Source organism: Lampetra fluviatilis, chromosome 24, assembly GCF_964198595.1.
Source record: "Lampetra fluviatilis chromosome 24, kcLamFluv1.1, whole genome shotgun sequence".
Lineage (NCBI taxonomy): Eukaryota > Metazoa > Chordata > Hyperoartia > Petromyzontiformes > Petromyzontidae > Lampetra > Lampetra fluviatilis.
In genome coordinates this window covers 11,207,769-11,234,577 of record NC_136298.1, presented here as the reverse complement: position 1 = coordinate 11,234,577, position 26,809 = coordinate 11,207,769, and the positions used below count along the sequence as shown (strand labels likewise).

The following is a 26,809-nucleotide window of genomic DNA, read 5'->3' as shown; positions in this document are numbered from 1 at the left end:
GCTTGTATGCTGTGTGTTGGCTGTGTGTTGGTTGTGTGGTGTGTAGAATGTGTGGCTTGTATGCTGTGTGTTGGCTGTGTGTTGGCTGCGTGGTGTGTAACGTGTGGCTTTAATGCTGTGTGTTGGCTGTGTGGTGTGTAACGTGTGGCTTATATGCTGTGTGTTGGCTGTGTGGTGTGTAACGTGTGGCTTGTATGCTGTGTGTTACGCATGAGCTATGCGCTGCATGCTGCGGCTAAGCTTTGCCAGGTGAGAATTAGCGAGGCGATCAGAGCCCCCCCATACCCCCGGGGGGGGGGTGACGGAAACACCGCTGAGCCCCCCACCCCTATCCAGAGTAATCCTCTTGCACGAACCGCCTGGCATGGACCCGTGTGACCCCTTCACACACGTACATGTACAGTTCATATTAGATGCACACTCAAGACAAAGACCCCCCCCCCGTGTAGCCTTAACAGACTGTAGGGACAAGTGCTGTTAGCGAGCAGCACCTATGAAGGCCGGCACGGCACAAGAGGGGGTGGGTGGCCAGCACCACGCCCGACCGCTTTTGTCACCACCGAGTAGCGATGTTTATGCAGCGCACCAGGTATTCGTTTGAGGCCGAATCGACCTAGGGAAGGCGCAAGATCGGTTCCGATGATCGCCAACCGGTGTGGGCCGTGAGCGGGAATCGAACTCGGGTAACTGGGTTCGTGGCGCAGCGCCACACAGCATCGATAAAAGATACACGCACAGACACACACGTAAAAACAAATGTATACACACACACGCGCAGTATGCGCCAACTCCTTACCTATAACCCTCACCCAGCTGACTACAGCCCTAACCATCGTATACAGAAACCCTATGCAAACCACTACCACCTTCGGCAGCCCTCAGCCTCGCCACCGTTCCATCTCTCTCTCTCTCTCAACACGCGTCTAGCCAGGGCACGCAGAGACGGGCAGGTGGGACGTTTGGCTGGGGGCCTCTGATCCGAGGGGGCGTAGTCTGGCATTTAGCCCCGAAACGCCAAAAAAACCCACAACATTTCAGTGGCTGAGATTCCAACTCGAATTCTATCCGCCTTAGCCCTAATTATTAGCACGGTTGGATACGTACGGTGCGAAAGACTTTCAACGGACGTACGTATCCCTAAAAACCCTAAACATCCTCGTATCACCGATCCTCTATCCCCAGGTGAGCGCCCTGCAGGTGAGACGCGCGTGGCCAACCGTGCGCGTCGGTGCCTCCAACGCGGCCCCCTGAGCGACACGTGCAGTCGGGTGCGGCGAAACAGTCGGCGACGTGGCACCGGTGGTGGGAGGAATCGCACTGATCCCCCCGCATCTCCGATTTAGCACGGTTGGCTGACGTACGGTGCCAAAGAAGAAGTTAAACTTACTACACGCTGATTTCTCGACCTCTGACCCCCACACCGCATGGCACACCGGTTCGAACCTCAACCCCACACTGCATCCCACACGACTAGGCCGACAATCTCTCCTTGAACCTCAGGGGGTGGGGGGGGGAGTTGGGAAGCCGTGCGTGCATTTCTGAGAAGGGCTTATCGCGAATCGGTACATCGCATCCAATAGTAGCAGTCGTTGTAAAGTAGTAATAATAATAACACGGATGGTGAAAGAATGCGAGCAGCTGTCGCTGGAGGTTACACGGACCAGAGGGACCGGTTTGCGGTGATAAACCCCACGGGGCCACATAACTCGGAGTTAGCAACGTGTGGCAGAAGCCAGCCAGGGCTGCGCGCAGGAACCTCTCTCTCCGTGCGGCAGGAACCAGGCACTGCCGCGGCCCATCAGGAACCACCGGGAAGAACCCAGACATTGGCAAGAACAATTGGGAACCACCGTGTACTTGGCCAGGGGAAACCACCCCCAATGGCCCCAAATGGCAAAAAAAGCCACGAGCCAGATTCCGACAACCGGGAAGCCCCCCTCCCCCCCTAACAGCGGAGGTCAGCGTTGGGCATCACGAAGGATGAGCAGAGATCGCAACACGAAACTTAAAAAAAAAACTCGCAAATACGTCCCACCGAACATCACCAGACACTATCGCAAGATGCGGCGGGCACGATGTGTGTGTGTGGAAACATAGCGAGGCATTACCGTGAGGGCCCCCCCACTCAACCCCGCGTAAAATATACCCAAACATCCCCCAACACACAATCGAATACCAGTGACGCAGCGCGGTTGGCATGGGGAGACCTGGTGGGAGGAATGAAAGACGGGCCCCCCTGGCCAATGTCGGCCACCCCCCCGCCCCGCCGCCGTCTTGGTAAGCAGGGTGCACGCTACGCCACTAATATCACCAAACACGACTAAACACCACCACCACCCCACCGCACACCATCACTACCAAACACAAACACCGCTCGCAACAGCAGCATTGATAAACACACCCCACCCAGCGTCTCTCCCATAGTCCGTAGCGACATTCCTCAATTCAAGAAACGCTTGGACCTTCTCGGCCTTTTTGGGGGGCGGGGGCTCTGGGTTCAGCAAACGAGATCAAGTAGAGAGACCCCAAAAAAGAGAGATCCCGCCAGGCATTAGTGGGGGGGGGGGGGCGGGGGGGGTGACCACCCCATGAGCGACCACCAAACAACCTGCAGCCGTCGCCAGACATCATCACTGGGCGGTGTCTCTATTGCGACAAAGGTGCGCGGGCCACGATCCTGGTGGTTGGGTCATTAACAAGAACGCGGCGAGGGGTGGGGGGTCAGGGGAGCTGCGCGGGGTGGGGAGGCCGGTGGGGGGGGGGTCGGCCAGACAATGCTGATGACGGCGATGGGAGGGGGGGGTGCAGACAACTAATTCAACCGCAATGGGGGCCGCATCCCGGCTGTGAGCGGGGCTCGCGAGAAACGGAAGCCCCCCCCCCCCGCGTCTGGGAGGAAAGCAAAGCACGCCGATGAATATGACATCTGTGCGCGGCTTCACATTGTGTGTGTGTGCCCTCAGTTGCCAATACACAACTACTGCTGCGACGACTAAAACTCAACCCCCACCACCAACAACAACCGCACCAAGAAGACAAAGATCGCCCGTCTAGCCCTAACATCGCAGACCGTCCGTGGGGGGGGGGGCACAAGGTGCTGCTAGCCAGCACCTAAAAAGGCCGCCACGACCCAAAACAACGTCCGGGCTCCCCCCCCCACCTTTGTCTCCCCCCCCCTCCTCCTACTCCTCCCCCCGCCGCATGCCGCCACCTTGTAGAGCCCGAGTGGACCTCGGAGAGGCTCTGGGAACGGTTTCAGACATTTGCCACTGATGTTGGCCGTGAGCGAGAGTCGAATACACACACACGCGTGCGCCACGCAACACAAATACATGGGGAGGGGGGAGGGGGGGGGGCGGCTCATGCAAATGCGGCGAAGAGAGAGGGAGCGGCCCTGCACGGGACGAGGAATACTGCCCCCCCCACATCGAGAAAGACGACGACGCAGCAGCAGCAGCATCAGCGTGTTAGAGACATCGCGCGCTCCAGTTGGGGGGGTGGGTGGGGGGGGTCTTCACAGGCGGTCAAGCCAGCCCATTAAATACACTGCCCGCTAGCCAAATACACTGACACACGACTCGCCAAATACACTGCCACACTTCATACCAAACAAACCGCCACACTTCATACCAAACACACCACCACACTTCACACCAAGTACTGTACAATACTGCACCACCAGCTCATGAAACAGAGCCCGCTCACCAAATGGACAGCAAAGCTGAACAAGTCGACAGCCGGCGATATACGCACGGCACACCGAATACACAACCCCCAGCTCACCAGGAACGAAGCTATCGCGAAACACGCCCAGCTCACTAAACACACGCACACGGCGGTACACCCGTGAAGACACACACACAATACAACACCGCTGTGTAGCTGTAGGCCCTGGTCGCACCGATACATCCCCGGTGAAGCAGGAGCCACATACAGAGCATCACAAAGACACACACACACAAAGACACACACACACACATACAAAGACACACAAACACAAAGACACACACACAAATAAACACAAAGACACACACACAAACACACACACACACAAAGACACGTAAGCACATACCCACCCGCACACAAGATCACGGACAGACACGCTCACACAAACTCATACATACACACACTCAGACCAACTCATACATACATACACACACACACTCAGACACTCAGACACATTGCTCAGAGCCACACACAAACTAACATGCCCACCCAACACGCACAGACATAAACAGACCAATACACACAGGTATTCAGACACACCCACACCCAAACACTCTTACACACACGGACCGAGACACACACCCACAGGTATTCTTACACACAACACCAGCCGCAATTCGGCACAAAGTGAGCGTGACGTCACCGCACAGCGCTCGTGCCAGGCTAGGTGCACGTCGCAGCCTTCGCTGGGGCAGCCCGTGCAGTCGACAGACGCAGCTATTCAGGGTTAAGAGGCAGATGCCTCGCCACCTGTTCTCCCTACTATGGGGCACCTCGCACACACACACAGAGACCCCCTAACACACACACACACAGAGAGAGGCACCCTAACACACACACACACACAGAGACACCCTAAAGCACACACACAGAGACACCCTAACACACACACAGAGACCCCCTAACACTCTCCACACCGAGCAAACAACCGGCTCCATCCCCCCTCCCCGCCCGGCACTCACCCACTTGCAGGACGCTCTCCACGCACCCGCGCTCCAGCAGCTGCAGACCCCGTCGGAACGGGAGCCTCGACTCCGCGTCCTCGGCTCCAGCCGTGCCCCCCCCAGCGGCTGCTCCGCCACCCGGCGGGCCCCCCCCCTGCAGAGTCATCGCCGCCGCACAGCATGGAGGAGTAGAGGCGGATCTCGCGCTCGTTCCTCGGGAACGACCAGAAGACGATCCTCCTTTGCACGGGCTCGGGCACGCGGCTGTAGCGAGCCTCCACCTGTTCGTAGGGCCACCACTGCGCCACCGCCTTGGCGCTCAAGTCCAGCAAAGACTCGGGCTGCTGCTTCAGCTGCTGCTGCTGCTGCTGTTGGTAGTGGTGGTGGTGGTGCTGGTGACCCGGGGAACGAACACAGATCCTCTTGGCCGGCGGCGGCTCCGACGTGGCCGCGTCCTGAGCCATGGCCTCTGTCGCCCGCGGGGTTTGTGTCCTGTCCTCCCTCTCCTCCCTCTCCTCTCTCTCTCCCCGGGATTCGCGGCCGCGGCGCTGCTGCTGCTGCTTGGAGGAGGAGGATGAGGTTTTGTTGTAGGAAGCTCCCGAGAAGAATGAATGAATGGGGGCGCGGGCGCGGGACACGCGGGGTTTAAAGGGACGGCGCGGGTGGGGCGAGTGGGAGGAGCCTCGGCACGAGAGGGGGGAGGGAGTGGAGTGAGCGGAGAGAGGGGAGGGGGAGTGAACCAGAGGGGATGGGGAGTGAACGAGAGGGGAGGAGTTGGGATCGTGTGGCTGGGGGGGGAGCGAGCGAAGAGTGGGATGGGAGAGGAGGAGGATGGAGGAGACGGGATTGGAGGAGGAGGGGGAGGAGAGTGAGAATGGGAGAGAGGGAAGGACGCGAGGGTGAGAGAGTCAGATGAGAGGAGACGGAATGGGGGGGGGAGGAGGAGGAGGACGAGGGAAGTTCCCTCCCCTCGCCGCGTCACGCAGCCGAACCCGGGCTGTGTCGTCACGGCGCTCTTTGTTGCTGCGGCCACTTCAAAGCGAGGGGGGAGGGGCAGTGGTGGGGGAGGGGCGGAGGGGGTAACCGGGTGCGGAGCAAGTTCAGTGCCCCCGGACTGAGCTCTCTGGAGTCGTGGCCGAGCGGTGAAGTCGATGGGCTCGAGATTTTCAAACTCCCCCCGCTGCAGGTTCGAATCTTGGCGACTGCGCGAATTTTTATATTATTATTTATATCTACTGTCGTGTCAAGTTGACACGACAGTAGATATGTATAATACATACACGCTCGCCACATCGTATTCAACACGCTTGGCTATGCAGTATTATGTTGGACTTCTTTCGCGCCGTACACAGCCAACCGTGCTCATAATGATGCCCATTCATCACCCACTCGTGGGGTTCGCCGACTCTCAACTTCTCGGCTGGGGGTGCTGCCCGGACTGGGAGTTTGGCGTCACGTGGGAGGGGAGCGGAGGGAGCCCCCCCCACTGCCCCCCCACTGCCCCCCCGTCACTGCCCCCCCCTCACTGCCTCCCCCCACGTGCAGTAGCTGTACTGTGTGTGCAGTAGCTGTACTGTGTGTACAGTGGCTGTACGGTGTGTACAGTAGCTGTACTGTGTACAGTAGCTGTGCTGTGTGTACAGTAGCTTGTGTACAGTAGCTGTACTGTGTGTACAGTAGCTGTACTGTGTGTACGGTAGTTGTGTGTACAGTAGCGGTGCTGTGTGTACAGTAGCTGTGCTGTGTGTACAGTGGCTGTACTGTGTGTACAGTAGCTGTACTGCAGGTTTACAAATGGCGTTGTGACGTGGAGAGACGCGCGTGTGGACGTGTTAATGCCGACTAGTTGGGTTACCTTGTTACCTGGTTACCTGTCTGCCCGCACCTGTGTGACGACGAGGGTGGCGACTTGAGTTGGTGACGCTGCGAATTGAGTGTCAGGTGAGGGTCAGGTGAGAGGCAGGTGAGTGTTAATGGTGAGATGTGAGGTGAGTGGTGGTAATGGTCAGGTGAGTGGTAATGGTTAGATGTGAGGTGAGTGGTGGTAATGGTCAGGTGGGTGGTAATGGTTAGATGTGAGGTGAGTGGTGGTGGTCGGGTGAGTGGTAATGGTGAGATGTGAGGTGAGTGGTAATGGTCGGGTGAGTGGTAATGGTGAGATGTGAGGTGAGTGGTAATGGTCGGGTAAGTGGTTGTGTTTAATAAATGCGACTGTGCGTTTGTAGATTGTGCTGCTTTCTGCATGACGGTTTTCGCGAATCTTAATGGACATAAACCAAGCATCACACTTTGTGCTCACACAGAGTCCGACTTTCATCGCATCTCAGACGCGGTACGCAGGAGGTCGTGGGTTCGATCCCGACGCTGACGATGCCTGCTGCTGCTGTAGATTTGGAGTTTGCGTGTCTCTCTCTCATCATCATCAACATAACGGTGGCTAGGAGATGTTAACTACCTCGCCTGGTGTACAGGAGGTCGTGGGTTCGATCCCGACCCTGACGATGCCTGCTGCTGCTGTATATGTGGAGTTTGCGTGTCTCTCTCTCATCATCACGGTGGCTAGATGTTAACTACCTCGCCTGGTGTGCAGGAGATCCTGGGTTCGATCTCGACCCTGACGATGCCCGCTGCTGCTGTATATTTGGAGTTTGCGTTTCTCTCTCTCTCATCATCATCAACATCACGGTGGCTAGGAGATGTTAACTACCTCGCCTGGTGTACAGGTGGTCGTGGGTTCGATCCCGACCCTGACGATGCCTGCTGCTGTATATTTGGAGTTTGCGTGTCTCTCTTTCTCTGTCTCCCCGTGGTCGCGTGGATTGTTTTTATCCGGGTCCTCTGGGTTTCCCCTCCACATTTAGAATCAACATGCGTTTGGAGTCTGTATGTGCTATTGATTTCCACGTGATAAGCCACTTCGTTGAGCTATCATTTGTGATAGCCAGGTTGCTTCCAAAAAATCGAGCTTCATAACTCAGTGGGCCTTACCTGGTCAAATTAAAACAGAATAACATAGCCCCCTGCCTTCTCCAGCTCCTATTGCAACCCTTCAGGTCCTCTGGTCGCAGAAATCGGCATCAGCAGCGGGGGGACCTCCCGTCACGGGGTCCGCTGACAGCTTCTGATCACGAGGAGGCTGCGGGCGCGACCCACGAGCAGAGCACGTGCCAGAAGTGAAACTCCCACACGAAAACCAATGAACACTCATAATACTCTTAGGTTTTTTTCGGTAAAGTCACGTAGGTAAAAAATAATAGAGATAATAAGAGAAATAAACTAATAAATCACGACGTTTCGGAGGCAACACAAGTCTCCGTCATCCAGTGGGACCGTCACAGCTAAATTTACTGTATCAAGTGAGGCAAAATTCCAAGAGACAAGCTCTTAAATCCAAGTTAAGGGGGGAGCGGGGAGGGGCTTATCTGAATGTGGTAGCCAATGAATGGAACGTGTTGGGGGGGTGGGCGGGGCTAAAAGAGAACAATAGGTGCACTTGGGGTTGTAACCGGTGTTGGCTGACAATCCAAATTTTGCCTCATTTGATACAGTAAATTTAGCTGTGACGGTCCCACCTGATGACGGAGACTTGTGTTGCCTCCGAAACGTCGTGATTTATTATTTTATTTCTATTATTATTTATATTATGTTTTATTTTTACCTACGTGACTTTACTGAAAAAACCTAAGAGTATGAATCCATGCAAGCCACGAAAGCTTCAAATCTAGAATCAATGAACGTTCGTTTATTGCATTGAGCAAGCTTCACGAATGCAGCAGGAACCTCCGTGGGAGAAAACAAAAACGAGTTTTGAGACTGCGAGGTGATCCTCTGCGAGGTTTTTCCACGTCTCCGATTAGCGCGTTTGGCTGCATACGGTGCGAAAGAAGTTCAACATAGTGTACATGCATTCTGGGTAGAATGGAGAGGAAGGGGAAAGGCGAGTCGTGAGTCGCTTATCATTTCCCGGAGACCCCCGTGCTGACGCGTCGAGATATCGCAGGAGGAGGAGGAAGAAGAGGAGGAAGAGGATGAGAGGCGATGGGGGCGAGGAGTGAACGGGGGGGGGGGTGGGGTGTCCTTGTGAGCAGCACACACGGGGATATTTCGTGGCGGTGAAACATCGTCACCATCATTGGAACCTCATTTGCCAGTAAAAAAATATGATAATTGGTTTTTTTTACCCAAAACTGACACCTTTTGGCGTCATTTGGTCCAACCCATGTGAGACTAGGCTCTAAGTAAAGCTGTCTCGGGTGTGGACCAATCAACTTCAAGGACATTGCATATATTATCAGAGTTATGTTTTTTGTTTGCATTATGGCTGCAGGTATTGTGGTATATGCAAACATGACTCCTTGTTAAAAAGGTGTCAGTTTTGTTGCCAGATAGAAGCGTAAAAAAACAATTATCATCATCATCAGTCGTCTCACCATCATGCATGAAGGCAGCACTGCACAAACATCAGCCACGGTGGCCGTGCGTGATGCTGACACCAACACGCCCGTGGCGCCGTGCCGGCTTTTGTCGCTGCTGGCTCACAGCACTTGGCCACGCTGTGCGGAGTGTGCGGTGGGGTGGGTGCCCACTTGTTCTATAATATTATTGGGCTGCTCAATGACACAATCTGCCCAAAGCTGCGTCACTGCTGGCGAATCTGACCGGACACGCGCATGAATATTCATGCATCCTTTAATTAAGTCGAGTGTGTGACAGAGAAGGGGCACGAGTGGCAGTGAAGAGGAGGGAGGGGGGTGTGTGGCGTTTTCACTCAACACGAGGAGCGCCTCGCATCAAAGTGCCACCAGGTAGCTGAGATAACGTTTCATAATAAATACGCGACAGCACAGACGGCCAACGAAAATATTGCGCTGTACCCTTTGACCACGTGTACTGCCAATTGCGCTCACGTGTTTGTGTCGACGGTGCCACAGCTGACACCCACACACACACAAAACACCCCGACGCACATGCGCAGTTCTGAAATTGTCGCTCTTCTCAAATACAAAGGAACAAAGCTCTGTTTGTCACCTGGAGTGTGATGGGTGCACTTGCGTCTTTGTGTCTGTGCGTTTGGTGAGGAGCGGTGGCGCAGCGGTTAGCGCGATGCACTCCCAACCCGGCGATACGCGTTCGAATCGGTCCTGAGCCCCTCTCCTAGGTCAAAATGAGCGCTTGGTGCGGTGTGTAAAAACATCAGCGATGGGGAGACAAAGGCGGCCGAACGTGGTGCTTCCCGACACCACCCTCTCGCGTGCTGTGCTAGCCTTCATGTGTGCTCGCTTGCAGCACTTGCCCATACAGTATGTTAAAGCTATACGGGGGATCATTGTCTTTGTTTTGTACGTCGGGGGTCAATTAAACCTGAAATGTGTCCGTGATGCGCTGCGGTTGTAAATATATCGGCGCTGGCGAGCGAGCGAGCGAGCGTGGGTCTGGCGCTGGTCACCCATCCCGTTGTGCCGTGGCGCCCTTAACAGGTGCTCACTAACTGCGCGCCCCTATAAATAGACGACCAAGACGCGAGCGGGGCCAGGTTTAGGCGGGGGGATCCGCGTGCGGGGTCTGCCACGGTGCATGCAGGAGGTTCTCTAGCAGGTTGGGTGTTTTTTTTTTCTCCGCAGCACAAACGCAATCTAAATAATTTAGCGAGGCCCCCCCCACCCCCGTACCGCGGGACCCGTTCGCTTCTGCTTGCATCAGCAGAGCGCAGGAGATCTGCCCGAGAGGAGATACGTCGGAGATGCAGCGTCACGATCGTGATCACCATCATCCGATCATCGTACTCTCATCGCTTCCATCTCGCCGTCACCGTCAACATATCACCACCACCATAATCATCTCACCGTCACCATGAACACATCACCACCACCATCATCATCTCACCGTCACCATCAATATATCACCACCACCATCATCTCACCGTCATCACCATATCACCACCATCATCATCATCTCACCATCACCATATCACCACCACCATCATCTCACATGTCACTCCCATCATCATTATCATCTCGCCATCATCATTTCACCGCCACCATCATCTCATCGACATCACATGACATCATCTCACCATCATCTCACGTCTGAAGACGCTGTCTTTCCGACAGACCTGTTCTTCACCTGAGGACGGCTGCTTGCGTTGTGGCCGAAACGTCGTGAGAATTGTATTTTATTATGTTTTATTTTTATTATTTTATTATTTCCCTTCTGCGTGACTTTACCGAAAGAACCAAGAAGATGAATCCCTGCAGTCACGAAAGCTTTAAATCGAAACATCATCTCACTGTTAATATCCAACCGATAATGTCACAATGTGCGTCAGTGATTGTACACGTGCGTCAATGTATATCAGTGTCACAGTGTATAGCAAAGCGTGCCATTGTGCCACATGTCATTGTGCCAAATTGCGTGACATTGTGTCGTTAACGTACAACGGTGTGTGTCATTATATCACGTCGTAAGATCGTGGCATCTGTGTGTCAAGTGTTCTAAGTGTGTCATTGTGTTCCGTCGGTGTGTCAGTGTGCATCGTAGGGTTGCATTGTTTTACAGCGTGCGAGTGTGACTGTGTGTCAGTGTGACACACACCGTGGGACACACCGTGACACGCACCATGGGACACACCGTGGGACACACTGGGAGCGGTCGTGCAGCGGTTAAAGAGCTGCGCTACGACCGGTGACGATAATCTGAACCGGTCATGGGCCTCGAGGTAAATTCAGCCTCAAATAAGCACCCGATGCGATGTGTAAACATCGCCACTAGGGCGATAAAGACGGCCAGGGCATTGTGCTGGCCACCCACGCCAGCGTGAGCCGTGCCGTGCCGCCCTTCACAGGTGCTCGCGAACAGCACTTGCCCCAGCAGTCTGTTAAACGCTATGAGGGGGAGATCTTTGTCTGTGTTATCTGTGTGTGTGCCACATCGTGAGTCGGTGTGTCCCAGTGTACGCTGACATCGCAGCTTGCTCCACCAACGTTCAGTGCGCGCCGCATTGAACGCGACACTCGGGCCCGTGGACCCGATGCAGCCACACTCTGCCTTTCACTGCGTGACAATGGGAACGGGGGGGCCTGTTTGCTAAGCCCCTTCCGAGGTGTTCTGTTTCTCCCGGTTTCATTCAGAGCCCTCCTCCCACCGCCAGCCTGGGTTTCCTGCCCTCCGTGGTTTCTATGTCTGCCACACAATTGCTCGGTTAACGAGCACACCATCATCATCTAACCACCATCGTCTCACCTATAACTTACCACTATCATTATCATCCCACCAGCATTATCATATGACCATTACCTATTATTTCACCATCATCTCGTCATCTTCTCAATGTGCTCTCCATCATCACACCATTATCTAAATCTCCTTGGCCCATCATCTCACTGACATCTTACAATCATCTCGTTAGCAGCTCACGTTGATTTCACCGTAGCATCACGAGCATCTCACAATAATGTCACGACCATCGTATATCGCCGCCGCGCACGTGTCAAACTGTGCCGTGCGTGCGTCTGTCCCGTCTCTCTCTTTTTTACGATCAGTGGAAACAAGAAGATGCTCGGTGTAGTCGGCACTTTGCTTCGTTCATCATTTCGTATATATTTGTTTATAACTTTGCTTTATGTAAACCCCCACCTCTCGCTCACTCTCTCGCTCTCTCTCGTTCTGCACGCAGCCCTTCTCGCAGTCCGACGGCCTCCGACGGGTCGCTCATAACTGCACGCAGAGCTCCCCGTCATCTGCCACCGAGCACACGGCCTCCTCCATCGCCGTCTCGTCTCCGCTCTCTCCGCGGGGACGAGATGTCGTCGGGAGACAGGAACATATGGTGCTGGGTGCCGCGCAGAGGCCCCGGGGCTCATGGAGGTCCCTTCTGCGCGTCGTGATGTCACCTCGTCGGGATGTCGCGCGTGTCCGCCCCCCACACACTCGCGAGATGACGTTGGGGCCACGCGGAGACGCGCAGAAGACCCGCGGCTTGCGTGGGTGCGTCACGCGCGGGGCACGGCTGCGTGAGTGGAGTGAATTAAAAACAAGTAGGCACTCTATCATCCTGTTCATACGCAATGTGTTATTTGTGTATCACCTGAAGGGACATTGTGCCTTCCGTACTCCTCGCCCAGATCGATGGCGTTCAAGTAACTGTTTTGTGAATTCTAGATTTGAAGCTTTCGTGACTGCAAGGATTCATACTCTTAGTTCTTTCGGTAAAGTCACGTAGGTAAAAAATGAAATCAAAATTAAATTATTATATTATATTATTTTATTATATTATTTTATTAATTTTGATTTCATTTTTTACCTACGTGACTTTACCGAAAGAACTAAGAGTATGAACTGTTTGTGATTTGCTTACATTTGCTATAACTCTACGCTCCGATCGTGTCTTTGTACTGTTTGTTGTTGTAACGTTCTGACCCGCTCCTACTGGACATCTGTTGAAAAATAGCTCTAAAGTTCATCGGATTCCTCCTGCAGTATAAATAAAGATTCTGATTTTTAAATCGCAAACATTTTCCCTCTTTCAGTCGGTGCTCACGGAGTTTTAAACGTCCTGGACACATAACCATTGCTACAGTCACGAAAGTTGCTGATATCTGGTGTTATTTTCGCGCATAATATAAACCGCCGATGTCGCTGGGTTAGAGCTCAGCAGAGCCCTCCTTCGGACGTGCCGACCAGGAACACGGCAGCCTAAACGGCATCAAATGCTGACAGATCAGAGCATAGGATGCCGCTTAAAAGAGAAAGTTACACAAGAGTCATGGAAACAATGTGGAGGCCACCCCGTGGCTCCGCCGTGAAGAAGGAGGAGTCTGCTCGGGTTGCCTGGCGCATGAATCTGTGACTGTGTGCGTTGTTTGTTGGTTTTGGGTTTAATTATTGAACGCCCTGTGGCGGCTGGGGGGGGGGGCAGGTGGGGGCGAGGCCCCCGTGACGCCTTCATCTGCAAAGAGGCGCGGCTCCAGTCTGGGGCGAGGGATGGTGGGGTGGAGTCGGGGACCCTGGCGGACCCCATCACGACCCATGTGTTTACGAGTCGCGTCTCACTGCGCTCGGACAGCAGGGCCAGCCACACACACCACGAGGATCCCCAGGGATTATCTCCCTATAGCCTCATTATCCCCTCCAGCGAGTCCCTCTCCTGCGAGATTATCTCGCTATAAGATTATCATCAATTCAGCTCATCTTCATACAGGCTCGTCATCCTCGTAAATAATATTCGTCTGAGTGAATTAATATTCATATATGGCTCCCTGTGAGTGTATCTTCATGCAGACTCGTTCCTGTCCACTGCAGCACTTTATACGAGATTCACTTCTTATGAGATTATGTTGCTTTGAGATCATCTTCCTACAGGCATATCTTTCTCGGAGGTAATCTTTTTGAGTTCATATAAATCTATATTCATGTAGACTTACATTACTACGACCTGATTTTCCTACGTGTTCATTTTCCTATGAATGTATCTTCCAATGAGTTAATATGCCTATTTATTATATTTACCCACATCATCTCCCTGTGATTTACTATTACATCAATATTCTTGCAACAAATTATATACAATCTGATCTTCCTACCAGATTCACTTCCCGTGAGTTTATCTTCAAGTCAACTAATCTCGCTATGCGTGTATATCCCTGTGGGTTAATCGTCCTGAAAGTTTGGAGTCCCAATCCCTTCCGCACGACGCACTTCCCACGTGGCTTCAACCCACCCCGCTCAATAGCAACGATCCAAACATTGCACCGTGATGATGACGATGATGACGACGATCATATGACGCAGGACAAAGCGGCGCAATTAATGAGTATTTTTAAAAGGGTAATTATAAATTGTTTACATCTTTCTGAAAATACGCTCTTGAAGTGCATCACCGCTTTTAGCGAGAGACCAACTTCACCAGCACGGGGTGCGGGTAACTTCAGGGCAGCAGTGGATAGAGCGCGGTGGATGGATCTACTTCAAGTTTCAAGTTAGGTATAGCCCTGTGAGCCATTCGGCTCTTGAATCGGGTGCAACCGCAACAAACAGAAAACAAAAACATGACCAAGAAAACATCTTAAAGTGACCATGTGCAAACAGAAAATCCAAGAAAAGACAGCAAAATATTACTTGGCGGCGAGGCTTGAATTATAGAGGTGCGCACGCGAGGAATTTCCAATTTAACTTCTCAGCTTAAGAGAAGAAGGGAAGGGGGAGAAAAAAAACCCGCACACAAATTTAATGGTTTAATTGAACGGTCGGGTTCATTGGAACGCAACGCCGTTTGTATGGAGCCTCTTACACAGCTCCCTACCCACGCAGTCGTCGGCGCCGAGCTACCTCGAGCCCCCTCCGCGCCCGGGGTAGCCACAGTGAATCGAGCCGGGGGCTTCATCGTGGTGGACAATGAAGCCATTTAGGCTGTGGGGGGCGGGGGGGGGTAGGAGGGCGGTTGGTGGGCGGTGGGGCCGGCGGGCACGACTCGCGTCGTGGGAAGAGCGGCTGGGGCCATTATAGGTCTCATCCATGAGGGGCAGCGGACCGGAATCCACATTGCGTAATGAAGCCATGGAAACACATGCCCGGTGGGTACGCGGACAATGGCGAGGCGGACGCTGTGGAGGCTTTGCACCCCCCCTGCCCCCCCCCATGGCCGAGCGGGACAATGGGGCGCGAGACAAGGGAGAAGGGACAACCTCTGCGTCTGTGAAGTTCGTGGTTCGGCGGTCGTGGTTACGTGACCGGGATGGCGGTGGATAAGGGTCATGATGGACCCGCGTCTTAAGGATATTGCAAACACGACCTCCTCCCCCTCCCCTCCCCCGCCACGAGAAACAGGTCCCGCTTTGGTTTGAGGAGGTGATTAGCAGTGGCGTAAGAGCGCGGTGGTCGGTTGGCATGGGGCCTTGTGCAAGGAATGAAACGGAGCCCCCCTTTCAGGGCACCCAATCCAACCGAGAGCGCTCCCCCCCCCCCCCCCGCACTCTGTGCACCCTGGGCCCCTCCGGCCCGTGGGTCTCAGTGCAGTTGCACCGCCTGCACACTCGATAGCTGCGCCACCGGTCATCAGATTTGTCCGAAGAGGGAGGTAGAGAAGGACGACTACGTGAGATCACGCGTGGCGTTCTGCCAGCACAATATCATCATCCATTCACGTTGCAGAATCATCATCATCATCGTAATCTACCCGATCAATATTCCATCGTGATAATCATCATCGTCGTCGTATTTTCAAGTTGTATTCCATCATCACGATCTATCCGGTCAATATTCCATTACAATTATCACCGTCTTTTCAAGTTGTACTGCATCGTCACCATTGTAGCCACGAGCTCCATGCGACGACGCTCGGAGTTTGCGCGGGGGGGGGGGGGGAGGTTGCCATTCGCCCCCATCGCGATGGCAATGAATTGTCGCGATTTAGCGTCGAGATTCTATTCGAGAATCGCGGTGAAAGTATAGCGGCCTGCAGTGCCTGGCAGGCGTCATGATAATCCATTACGTGCAAGACACACGGATCGGGGGATTAGCGTCAACGAAAAAAGCCACTCTTAAACAGGCGATTGGATGCGTGCATGGTGGCGCTTAACAATCGATATCAATCGATACATCGAAGGATCGTCGTACCCCTAATGTTTAAACCCAGAGTGGGTTGAAGAGCCCTCGAAATCCGTCTCCCTATCACGGCCCTCGCACCGCGGGCACCAGATGTGTGAGCCAGAGTGCGTGAAGGGTGCGCGCGTGTATTTGTGGTGGGGAGCAAATGGCGCATCGACAACCCTAGTTCGGTCTCTGTTCAAGGCCACCAACACCGGTGACGATTATCTGGAGCAGTCATGGGCCTCCCCTAGGTCGACTCAGCCTAAAATTAATACAGTGCCTGGTGCGGTGTGTACAACTCAGCACTGGGGAGGCAAAGGCGAGCGGGCCGAGTGTTGGCCACGGACCCCCACGTGTGCCATGCCGGGCTTCATAGGTGCTTGCTAACAGCACTTACCCCAACAGTCTGTATGTTTATACGGGGAATGTGTCTTTTGTCGAGTGTGTGCGTGTCGGTGCATGTGAGAGTGTGTTGCAGTGTGTGTGTGTGTTTGTGTGTGTGTGAGCCTGCGTGTGTGTGTGAGCCTCTGTGTGCGCGTGTGTTTCTGTGAGCCGCCAGCCCAGGGCTTATGTCAACATTTCCCCACGCATGCATGCATTTCAAAGCAACACAAACGTGTATTAATGCACAGGTTTCATTACAATCGGGCAGTAATTACGGCGCCTATTATTAGGTGAAGAAAGCCAGCTGTCATACCATATGGACTGTACGATTCAATAATTTATTATATGGGGCAGCACTTGCGAAGAGGGTTCGTTTATTGCACGCAGCGCGTTTGAAATGCACTTAGGCCATTTAATAGTGGAGATTCGCACGACGCACGCCGCATAGGGCAGGCAGCGAGCGATTCACGGCCCAGGTTCATCGCAACGGAACGCAGTGCGCACGGACCCATAACGCACGCGTGTGTGTGAGCCTGTGTGCGCGTGGGTGTCATGATCATCAGCCGTGGTCAATCCACTGCTGGATGAAGGCGCCCCCCCCCCACACCGAAGACGAAGCCATCTCTCACGATCCTGCCGTGTTAAAAAATTACACCGAGTTATCTGCAAACGAGATGATTTAATCGCTCAATCTCCCCGGCGTACACGTCCTGCCGGGTCGGGCGCCTTCCATCCCTCCCTTGGCTGCCACGGGGTCATTATTCTGAGCCATCCCTTCTGGCGACGTGTGTCCTGCCCGAGCCCACTTATAATTCCGAAGAATTTGAATAAACATATACGCATAAACAAAACATGCATGTGCGTGTTGTTGTGTGTCGCATAGCCCCTGTCGTCAGAACGCCGCTGGACGCAGCGTTCCCGGCACGCGGTGCAGGTCGTGGGGTGTTGTTATTGATTATTTTACCATCCGTCACCACGATGGTCAGCGCGAGTTGGTGAAGACAAGAGCCACAGAAGTACAATACAACATCTTCGTGGTTCTTTCGGTAAAGTCACGAAATACAATACAACATTTTATTTTGCCTGAATTGCTCCCCTACACCCCCTCCCCCTTACTGTCCACAATGTAGTTGCGCAGCCTGTAGCATCTGGTATGCATGTTGGTCGCCAATCCGAGCACGATCCAGGGTGGTGAAGTATGGTCAAACAACCCCCAGAACCGGCAAGACATCGTGGGAGGCCGTCATCCATAGGTAACGGATCGACGCAGGGAGTCAGGAATCTTTTTATATTTTACTAAATACAAACATGCGTTGCGTAAACAGTACTGTATATGTGTGCGCATACTGCATGTGTGTGTTTGTGTCTGTTGAGCGGTAGTGTAGCAGTTGGCGCGCAACGCTACGAACCTGGTGACTCGAGTTCGAATCTCGCTCACGGCCAACACCGGTGACGATCATTTGAACCGGTCCTGGGCCTCCCCTAGGTCGACTCAGCCTCAAATGAGTACCTGATGCAGTGTGTAAACAATGCCGCTAGGGAGACCCGGGCGTGGTGTTGGCCACCCACCCCCTCGTGTACCATCCCGGCATTCATAGGTGCTGCTCGCTAACAGCGCTTGCCCCAACAGTATGTTAAGGCTATACGGGGGATCGTTGTTTTTGTGTCTCAGATAGAAACGTAAAACAAATGCCCCGTGGCAAATCTCCCATAAATTAAAAAAAACACTACCCCGATGTTTAATTCACGTGTCCTAGCCCAGAACAGATATATACATTCGCTCCGGAGATGCGAGCAACGGGCCATGCAATGTTGAATAATGTGTACGATTTTAATAGAGGGAGTTTGTTTTTTACATAGATGCGTACAGAGATGTGATGATAGCTCTTCGCTCGTCAGATTGTCACGCTAATCATATGTATTACTTCCAGCTGCTTTGGAAAAGTTACAAAAAAATCAGGTGTGGACTGCCTCAAAACATCCATGTGGACTGCCTGAAAATTCGATATGGATTATCTGAACCATGGGACAGTAAACTGTACACAAAGTGCTTAGCCCTGGCTGAACATTCTGGATGTTTGAACCACGCCATGAAGCGGCTGAGAGTCATTGGAGAGCATCACTTGAGACGGCGCCTCTCTCAACCATCACCGTGTCGTGTCAGGGCGCAGTTTGAGAGGGTCTGCACGTGTCAGTGGGAACGAGACGACCTCCTTGACCAAGACCCTACCCATCTCCGGTTCCCCTTGACCAGATTGTGACCGTCTCCGAGTCCCCGTGACCAGACTCTATCCTCTTATTAGTTCTTTCGGTAAAGTCACGTAGAAGGGAAATAATAAAATAATAAAACATAATAAAAAAGTGTTATTCACCTGCGGACGGCTGCTTGCGTTGTGGCCGAAACGTCGTGAGAATTGTATTTTATTATGTTTTATTTTTATTATTTTATTATTTCCCTTCTACGTGACTTTACCGAAAGAACCAAGAAGATGAATCCCTGCAGTCACGAAAGCTTTAAATCGAAATTCAGACTCTATCCTCTCTGCTGGTCATCTGAACCAGAACCTAGTCAGATAAACCAGACCCTAGCCCTCCCCGGGTCCCCTTGACCAAGACCCGCCCCTCTTCGGGTTATCTTCACCTTGTCAGGGTCCTCTTGACCGCGCCTGCCCAACAAGTAAGCGTGGTGACTCGCACGTGACGCGCCGTCGCCCGGCGCGTAAACATCGTAGCCACCGAACGGGCAGGTGACACGCGAAAGGCAACCTCTCTCTCTCTCGACGTCCACGAGGGCGCCGTAAAACGACGGAAACGCACAAGACGGATAACACACGCGAAAGAGCGATGCTGTGCATCGAGCCAAACACATATTCGCCCTGCCCCGAGCACTGACCAACGAGCCAACCCAACCTCGAGAACGAGCACGACTCCTCGCTCCAGCACAACGAGCCAAACGGCTTCCAGTACGAGCAGTGACCAATCCCGACTCTCAACGTACAAACTCTTTAACACCTTGGCAACTACGATGACCCGAACTCTAACCGACCGGCTACACAAGCCCACCGGCCACTCGTTCTCTTCCCTCCAGTTGATCGCAAGCGTCGCAGACATCATCCTCCTACCGACCCACTCACTAAAGGTCCTCCCGTGGAGCCATTCGGACCGTCGACGCGGTCCGCGAGTCTCCCATCAAAGTTGGCACGGCGCCCGAAGGGAGTGTGCCTTTCATTTACCCAGAGCTGGTGTCTACGGATCGTGGCCAGGTAACCATTTAATTAGAGGGGCTTAGATGAAACCCAGGACAAGTCCTGACGTGACCTGCCACCGATGTTGGCCGTGACCGTGAATCGAACTCGTCACCGATATACACACCCCCAATTCATAGTCGCGTGCCTGTAACCTCCACATACACACACACCCTCCTAACCGCACGCAGTTTGTGTGTAATGCAGAGGAGGAGGCGTGTCGCGGTGTGTGTGTCTGTGTGGGGAGCGGTGGTGTAGCGGTTGGCGCGCTGCGCTACGAACCTGCCGACCCGGGTTCGATTCCCGCTCACGGCCAACACCAGTGGCGATTATTTGAACCGGTCTTGGACCTCCCCTAGGTCGACTCAGCCTCAAATGAGTACCTGGTGCGGTGTGTAAACATCGCTACTGGGGAGACAAAAGCGGCCGGGCGTGGTGGTGGCCAATCACAGCAGGTGTCCCAACAGTCTGTTATTGGCTATACGGGGATCTGTGTATGCAGATGAGGTTGTGTTGTTAGGAGGGATAAACCCCTCCTAATCACACACCCACACAATCACACACACACCCGAACCACAGCCTCATCTGCAGACACACACATCCACCTAACCGCACATCCTTTTGCCCGCGCCACCCGCTATACCCACCCACACCCACGTCTCCTGCTTCGCTCCCAGGCGAATCTCTCTCTCTCGCTCTCTGCAAGACTCGGCATTAAGGAATGCTGACTTGTGAGCTCGCCTTTCGCTGTCTGCGGCACCCACGTGTCCTTCAGCAGATGTACTGGGTTTCAGAGCTAGGAGGATATGGGCAGCGGTGTCTGCCTGTGTGTGTGCGCGTGAGTGAGTGAGAGTGCGTGTGAAAGAGTGTGTGAGAGTGAGAATGCATGTCAGTCAATGTCAATGAGTGTGTGTGTGTGGGGAGCGGTAGTGTAGCGGTTAGCGCGCTGCGCTACGAACCCGGCTACCCGCATTTGATTCACGCTCACGGCCGACACCAGGGACGATTATCTGAACCGGTCCTGGGCCTCCCCTAGGTCGACTCAGCCTCAAACGAGTACTTGGTGCGGTATGTAAACATCACCACTAGGGAGACAAAGGCGGCCGGGCGTGGTGCTGGCCACTCACCCAATTGCATGCCGTTCCGGCCTTCATAGGTGCTCGCTAACAGCACTTGCCCCTACAGTCTATTCAGGCTATACGTGGGGAGCTTTGTCTTTTATCTGTGAGTGTGTGTGTGAGACTGTGTGAGAGAGTGTGTGAGAGTGTGTGTGTGTGAGACTGTGTGAGAGAGTGTGTGTGTGAGACTGTGTGAGAGAGTGTGTGTGTGTATGAGACTGTGTGAGAGAGTGTGTGTGTGTGAGACTGTGTGAGAGAGTGTGTGTGTGAAACTGTGTGAGAGACTGTGTGAGAGAGTGTGTGAGAGAGTGTGTGTGTGAGAGTGTGTGAGAGAGTGTGTAAGAGAGTGTGTGTGTGAGACTGTGTGTGTGAGACTGTGTGAGAGTGTGTGTGTGTGTGACTGTGTGAGAGTGTGTGAGAGAGTGTGTGTGTGTGTGAGACTGTGTGAGACTGTGTGTGTGAGACTGTGTGAGAGAGTGTGTGTGTGTGAGAGTGTGTGTGAGACTGTGTGTGTGTGAGACTGTGTGAGAGTGTGTGAGAGAGTGTGTGTGTGTGTGAGACTGTGTGAGAGTGTGTGAGAGAGTGTGTGTGTGAGACTGTGTGAGACTGTGTGTGTGTGTGTGACAGAGTGTGTGTGTGTGAGACTGTGTGGGTTGTGTGTAACTGTGTGAGAGTGTGTGTGTGTGAGACTGTGTGTGTGTGAGACTGTGTGTGTGTGTGTGTGAGACTGTGTGACTGTGAGAGGGTGTGTGTGAGACTGTGTGTGTGTGTGAGACTGTGTGTGTGTGAGACTGTGTGTGTGTGTGAGACTGTGTGTGTGAGACTGTGTGTGTGAGACTGTGTGTGTGTGTGTGAGACTGTGTGTGTGTGAGACTGTGTGTGTGTGAGACTGTGTGTGTGTGAGACTGTGTGTGTGAGAGTGCGCGTGTTCGTCTGCGTGTATCCGCTCGCACGCGCGCTGCTTGTGTGTATCGATGTGTCAGTGGGTGTGTTAAGAATGCGTGAATGCGCGTGTTAGTTTATATGGATGTGTTTGTGTACGTGCCTGAGAGTGTATGGGCGTGTGTTTGTGTGTGCTTTTTATCAAGTGCTGTCCAAACACCAAACACCGCGGTATTCTTTGGATGTTGCTCAAAACAATGTGGACATCGGCCAGCGATACAACTCAAAACAAGTACACGCTGTTACCGTAGGTATATGTCAAGGTCAATAGGTCACCGCGGCCCATGTCAACCCCAACACACATTTGCCATCGCACCCTTTCGTCTGCTAAATACCGCTGTGCCTTTTTCTAAATCTTAGTTTAATCACCACCACCACCCTCTGACGTGAAGTCTTTCGTTGACACGGCCCATCAAGAACCGCGCTTACAGTCTCTCCAGTAGCAGCAGCAGCACATGGCTTGGTAAGTCTTCCCCATGTTTGCCGACCTCTTGGGTGCCACCCCGATGCCTGTCTCGATCACCTGTCCTCCCCCGTCCGCGACACGTGTCAAAACCATCACAAGCTCCTCTCTCTAATGACATCCACAACGCGTTCGTGCCACGAGCGACAACCAACTTACAAGCTTCTGACCCCCATCCTCCTCCATCCAGCACACGCGTCCTCCACCCATCCAACAAGACTCTCTTACCACGCGGTATCACGACATTAAAAGCATCTTATCTTTACAATAACATTCCTAGGTGCAAAGGTCAAATGATTTACTAGTCGCTGAGTTAAAGTCCATCTCTTTCATGGAAGAATAATTCACAGCCCATTGTCAATCCTCGACTGGGTGAAGGCCGCTCCATACCGTGTCGGTTTTGGGGGTTTCTTGACCATACTTCAACACGCTGGTCAGTGGGGGGATTGCGAAAGGGGTGCCCAGGACCGGTTCAGATATTACTCGCCGCCCCCAATGTTAGCCGTGGCTGGGAATCAGCTGCCCGGGTGGATATCGCAGTGGTCCTAACCACTGCGCCACCGCTCATCCTCCCTCCCTCCCTCTGACAATAACACATTTATTCCGCCTGAAACAACCGTCGCCTATTAAACTAGCAACGGGCACGTCTCTCCTTCGTTACGACCAGCCAGCAAAACTTTTTAAAAATCAAATAAGAAAGTAAAATGTTCAGCTCCAGAGTCTTCCAAAGCTGTTAGAGTTCATGTATAATAGTGTACAGTAATGGTGTGGCTGGGGCTTGGCAAGTTGGCATGACTCACTCTAATATCTGGCACAGAAACACACGAACCTAGACTCGCAGGAAAGGTGACATTGTCCTAAGAAGAAGTACTTGGGGGATGCTGCAGTGACGTCAATGGAGATCGTCTGAAAGTCGCCTGCAGGGCCACTCCCGATTCAGTACCACAATCTGACTCCGTCTCTCATTCAAACTGCGGCCTTCCAAACATATTCCTCGCGTCGTTTTCAGTTGTATCGCTTTACCACCGTTCAACATATTAAATTAAGACCTGACACACACACTACATGCGCTTGATGATGGCGGAAAACGTCTCGCGTGACGTGGAGACCATTTAAATCGACGTGACGTACAGTGGGTGTTTAATTAGCGCCCCCTACGTCACCTGGGACAAATGCAAACAGATCCCACCTGCAGTTATTTAACATACTGTTTCCGGCAAGTGCTGTTAGCGAGCACCTATGAAGGCCGGGAACGGCGCACGAGGGGGTGGGTGGCCAGCACCACGCCCGGGCGCCTTTGTCTCCCAAGTGGCGATGTTTACACACCGCACCAGGAACTGTATTCATTTTAGGTTGAGTCGACCGGTACAGATAATCGTCACTGGTTTTGTCCGTGAGTTGTAATCGAACTCGGGTGGTCGGGTGCGTAGCGCAGCGCGCTAACCGCTACGCTACCGCTACCCACAGATCCTTTGTTTACATGCATTGCCATCTAGTGGCCAACACACCCACGTGTTGAATAAGGTCATTGCAACTTTCCATCGTTTTGAAAACAGTCCTTGCACAGCGAGGTGTCAAACAAAGTGTTCACTCCCCGGCGATTCGAAGCAATGATTTGTTATTCGTTCAACATGACGGTTCATATAGCGGCCACAGATGGCTGCAGGGGTCACGATTCTTATGCACGTGGTTTATGTGCGTGTTGCGAGCTTAGGAATCTATATTTTAATCAATGCATCGCTACGTCCCTCCTTGACCTCACATAGTCAATAGGCATGATTCAGAAAGATGTTAAGATAGACAACCATCTATCCACAAGAATGCAATATATCCAATATTTATATATCAGGCGACGTTTCGCACAATGGCCCTTTAGGATGAAATGCCACCTCTTTCATGTTTCCTTGTAAGGCGGTGTTATTGATTAATGTTTTGAGATGTATTTGTACTTGCGCACAACTGTCAATGCAGTATCACCAAACAATACCGCACGGTAAAAAAATGAAATAAAATAAAATAAATGAAAACAACTAAATTAAATCACGACGTTTCGGGCGCAACACAAAACAAACAAAGAGTATGAATCCTTGCAGTCACGAAAGCTTCATATTTAGAATTAATATCGTACGGTTTAACCCATACCTATGTATTATAATGGACACGCTGCATAGTGGATCGCCCTCCGTTCGTTCCGGACTAAATGTTAATTGCCCAACGAGTGTTTGTTTAAAGCAGGCGAACTCTGGACCGGGTGTGACCTTTTGGCTTGCGAAGTAAACATATTGGTGTTAGACAGTGTGTGTGTGTGTTGGAGACATCCTGTATGCTAATGTGCATTGCGCTTAGGTCGCTGCAGTGACCGTGTGATATAGGATGGCTAGCGGGTCTGAAATGTCAGTTTTTGTCCCCCTTTAGCAATAAAGTAACGATTGAGGCATCTTTCCATGATTGAGGCATTTAATTTCCGTGTAGAAATTTAGCGAGTGCTATAGGTCATCGTTGTTTCAACAGCTGGTGCCGCCGCTCTGCTAATGCCTCCACTCTGTCTAGTGCATGAGAATTCCCTTTTCCCAAACTACCAAATGAAAACATTTGCTTCTTCAAGCATGACCTCTGGTGGATAGATCCTCCTCTAAATCTGAAAGATGAAATTGATTCCCCGGGGTGCCATTTTAATTTATTTATTTCGCTCCAGACATCTGCATAAAATTCATTCACTCACTTTAATATTCTGTCTGTCATGTGCTACCGTCCCATCTCGGTCTCCCTGAGGGCTTCCAGTGGTGTGAATGACCAAGGAGGAGGGTGGAGGATACGAGTCTGTGAAGGAGCCACGCGACCGGCTCGCGTGTGGCAGAGCGAGATGGGTTGTTGTTGTTTTTGTTGTTGCATGGCGAGACCCGTGGGAGGATGGCGACGACATGGGGACGACGCCTTCGTCCAGCAGTGGATAAAAAGCAATGCACTTTTTTACAATTATTTTTTTAAATGCAGTAGTCGATTGTAAAGCATACGTTGTTGTTGACGGTTCGATAAAGCTGAACTCTGCAGTCTGAAATTATCTCTCAAGCGGTATATAACAAACAAATATATCACAAGTAGTATATAACAAAAAATATCTCTAAAGTGGTATATACAATTAAAAAGAAAACCTCAACGCATTTATATTCTTGGTTCTTTCGGTAAAGTCACGTAGAAGGGAAAAAATAAAATAATATAAATATAAAACAATAAAAAAATTCTTGCTGTGGATTTCACACCTGATGATGATTGCTTGTGTTGCAGTCGAAACGTCGTGATAATTTTTTTAATATTTATATTATTTTCTTATTTCCCTTTTACGTGACTTTACCGAAAGAACCAAGAATATGTATCCCTGCAGTCACAAAAGCTTTAAATCAAAACTCAACGCATTTGTCAAGAACACTGCCTGAAGAGAAGAAAAACATATTTAATCGGCGACGTTTCGTGGAATGACCCTTCTTCATAGCACAAATGATTATTATTGTCCGGGGTCGGCGTGACATTTCTCTTTGTCTGAAGGTTTATTGACATCTAGTGGAGAGAACAGAGGGTTGCCAATTATCACTTAAATCTTATTCAGTCGGGTGGGCTTGTGACACGTAATTGGATTTCAATAGCAGGACCAGTGGGGAATATACATTATTCAGTAGGGGAGGAATTGATTGTACGTGTACAGTCACCGCTTAATTTATCACTCGATATGTTCCAGGACGTTGTTGAGCTGGCTTTGAATGGAGATTATCGGTGTAAGGCACTACCACCAGCGTTCAATTTGCGACGAATCCATGATAAAAAAAATCATGTTATTTCACCATGCAGTATATGTTAGCTTGTATTTCCTTGTATCACGATACCGCAGGTTAAGGGTGAAATTCGGCCGAAATCCACTGCTGGATGATTGTCTCGATCGATACATTGTGTTGCGGGTTTTTTTATTTTGCAGAACCACAACAGCAGAACGTGGAACCACCGAAGGTCGTTAGGATGTATACGGCTAAAATAGTTGAGGTGATAACACCACCACTCAATTCAAACCGGTTGTCACAGAAGTCACCGCTATTGGCAACCTCCGATTACCACGGTTGGCTACGTACGGTGCGAAAGAGGTTCAACATACATACAGTACATACAAATACATTGGAACCATATCTGGTGAAAAGCTGTCAACCCACACGGTTTTACCCGTATTCTTGTACAGGGAAATTGCGTTTTCAGATCCATACGGCGTACGGGTAATTTGTATATTTGTTTGTGTTTCTCCCTTGTGATGGGGCTTTGTAGGATGAACGTTGAGATGTATAAGGGCACGGGGTGACCTGAATACGTATGTAATAGGGTAGGCACTGATAAGGGGTTGACAGGGATGATGGTGGTACCCAC

General features: G+C 52.0%; 1 protein-coding gene across 1 annotated transcript in view; it reads right to left on the bottom strand.

Annotated features, from left to right (window-relative positions):
- The window catches only part of LOC144941157 (zinc finger SWIM domain-containing protein 6-like), a 51,490-nt gene extending 46,209 nt beyond the window's left edge, over positions 1 to 5,281 (bottom strand). The window contains 2 exon segments of the mRNA XM_078867708.1: positions 4,689 to 4,818; positions 4,820 to 5,281. Coding sequence (XP_078723834.1) covers positions 4,689 to 4,818; positions 4,820 to 5,134 — 445 coding nt within the window. The 5' untranslated portion in view covers positions 5,135 to 5,281.
- Between the last annotated feature and the right edge of the window lie 21,528 nt (positions 5,282 to 26,809).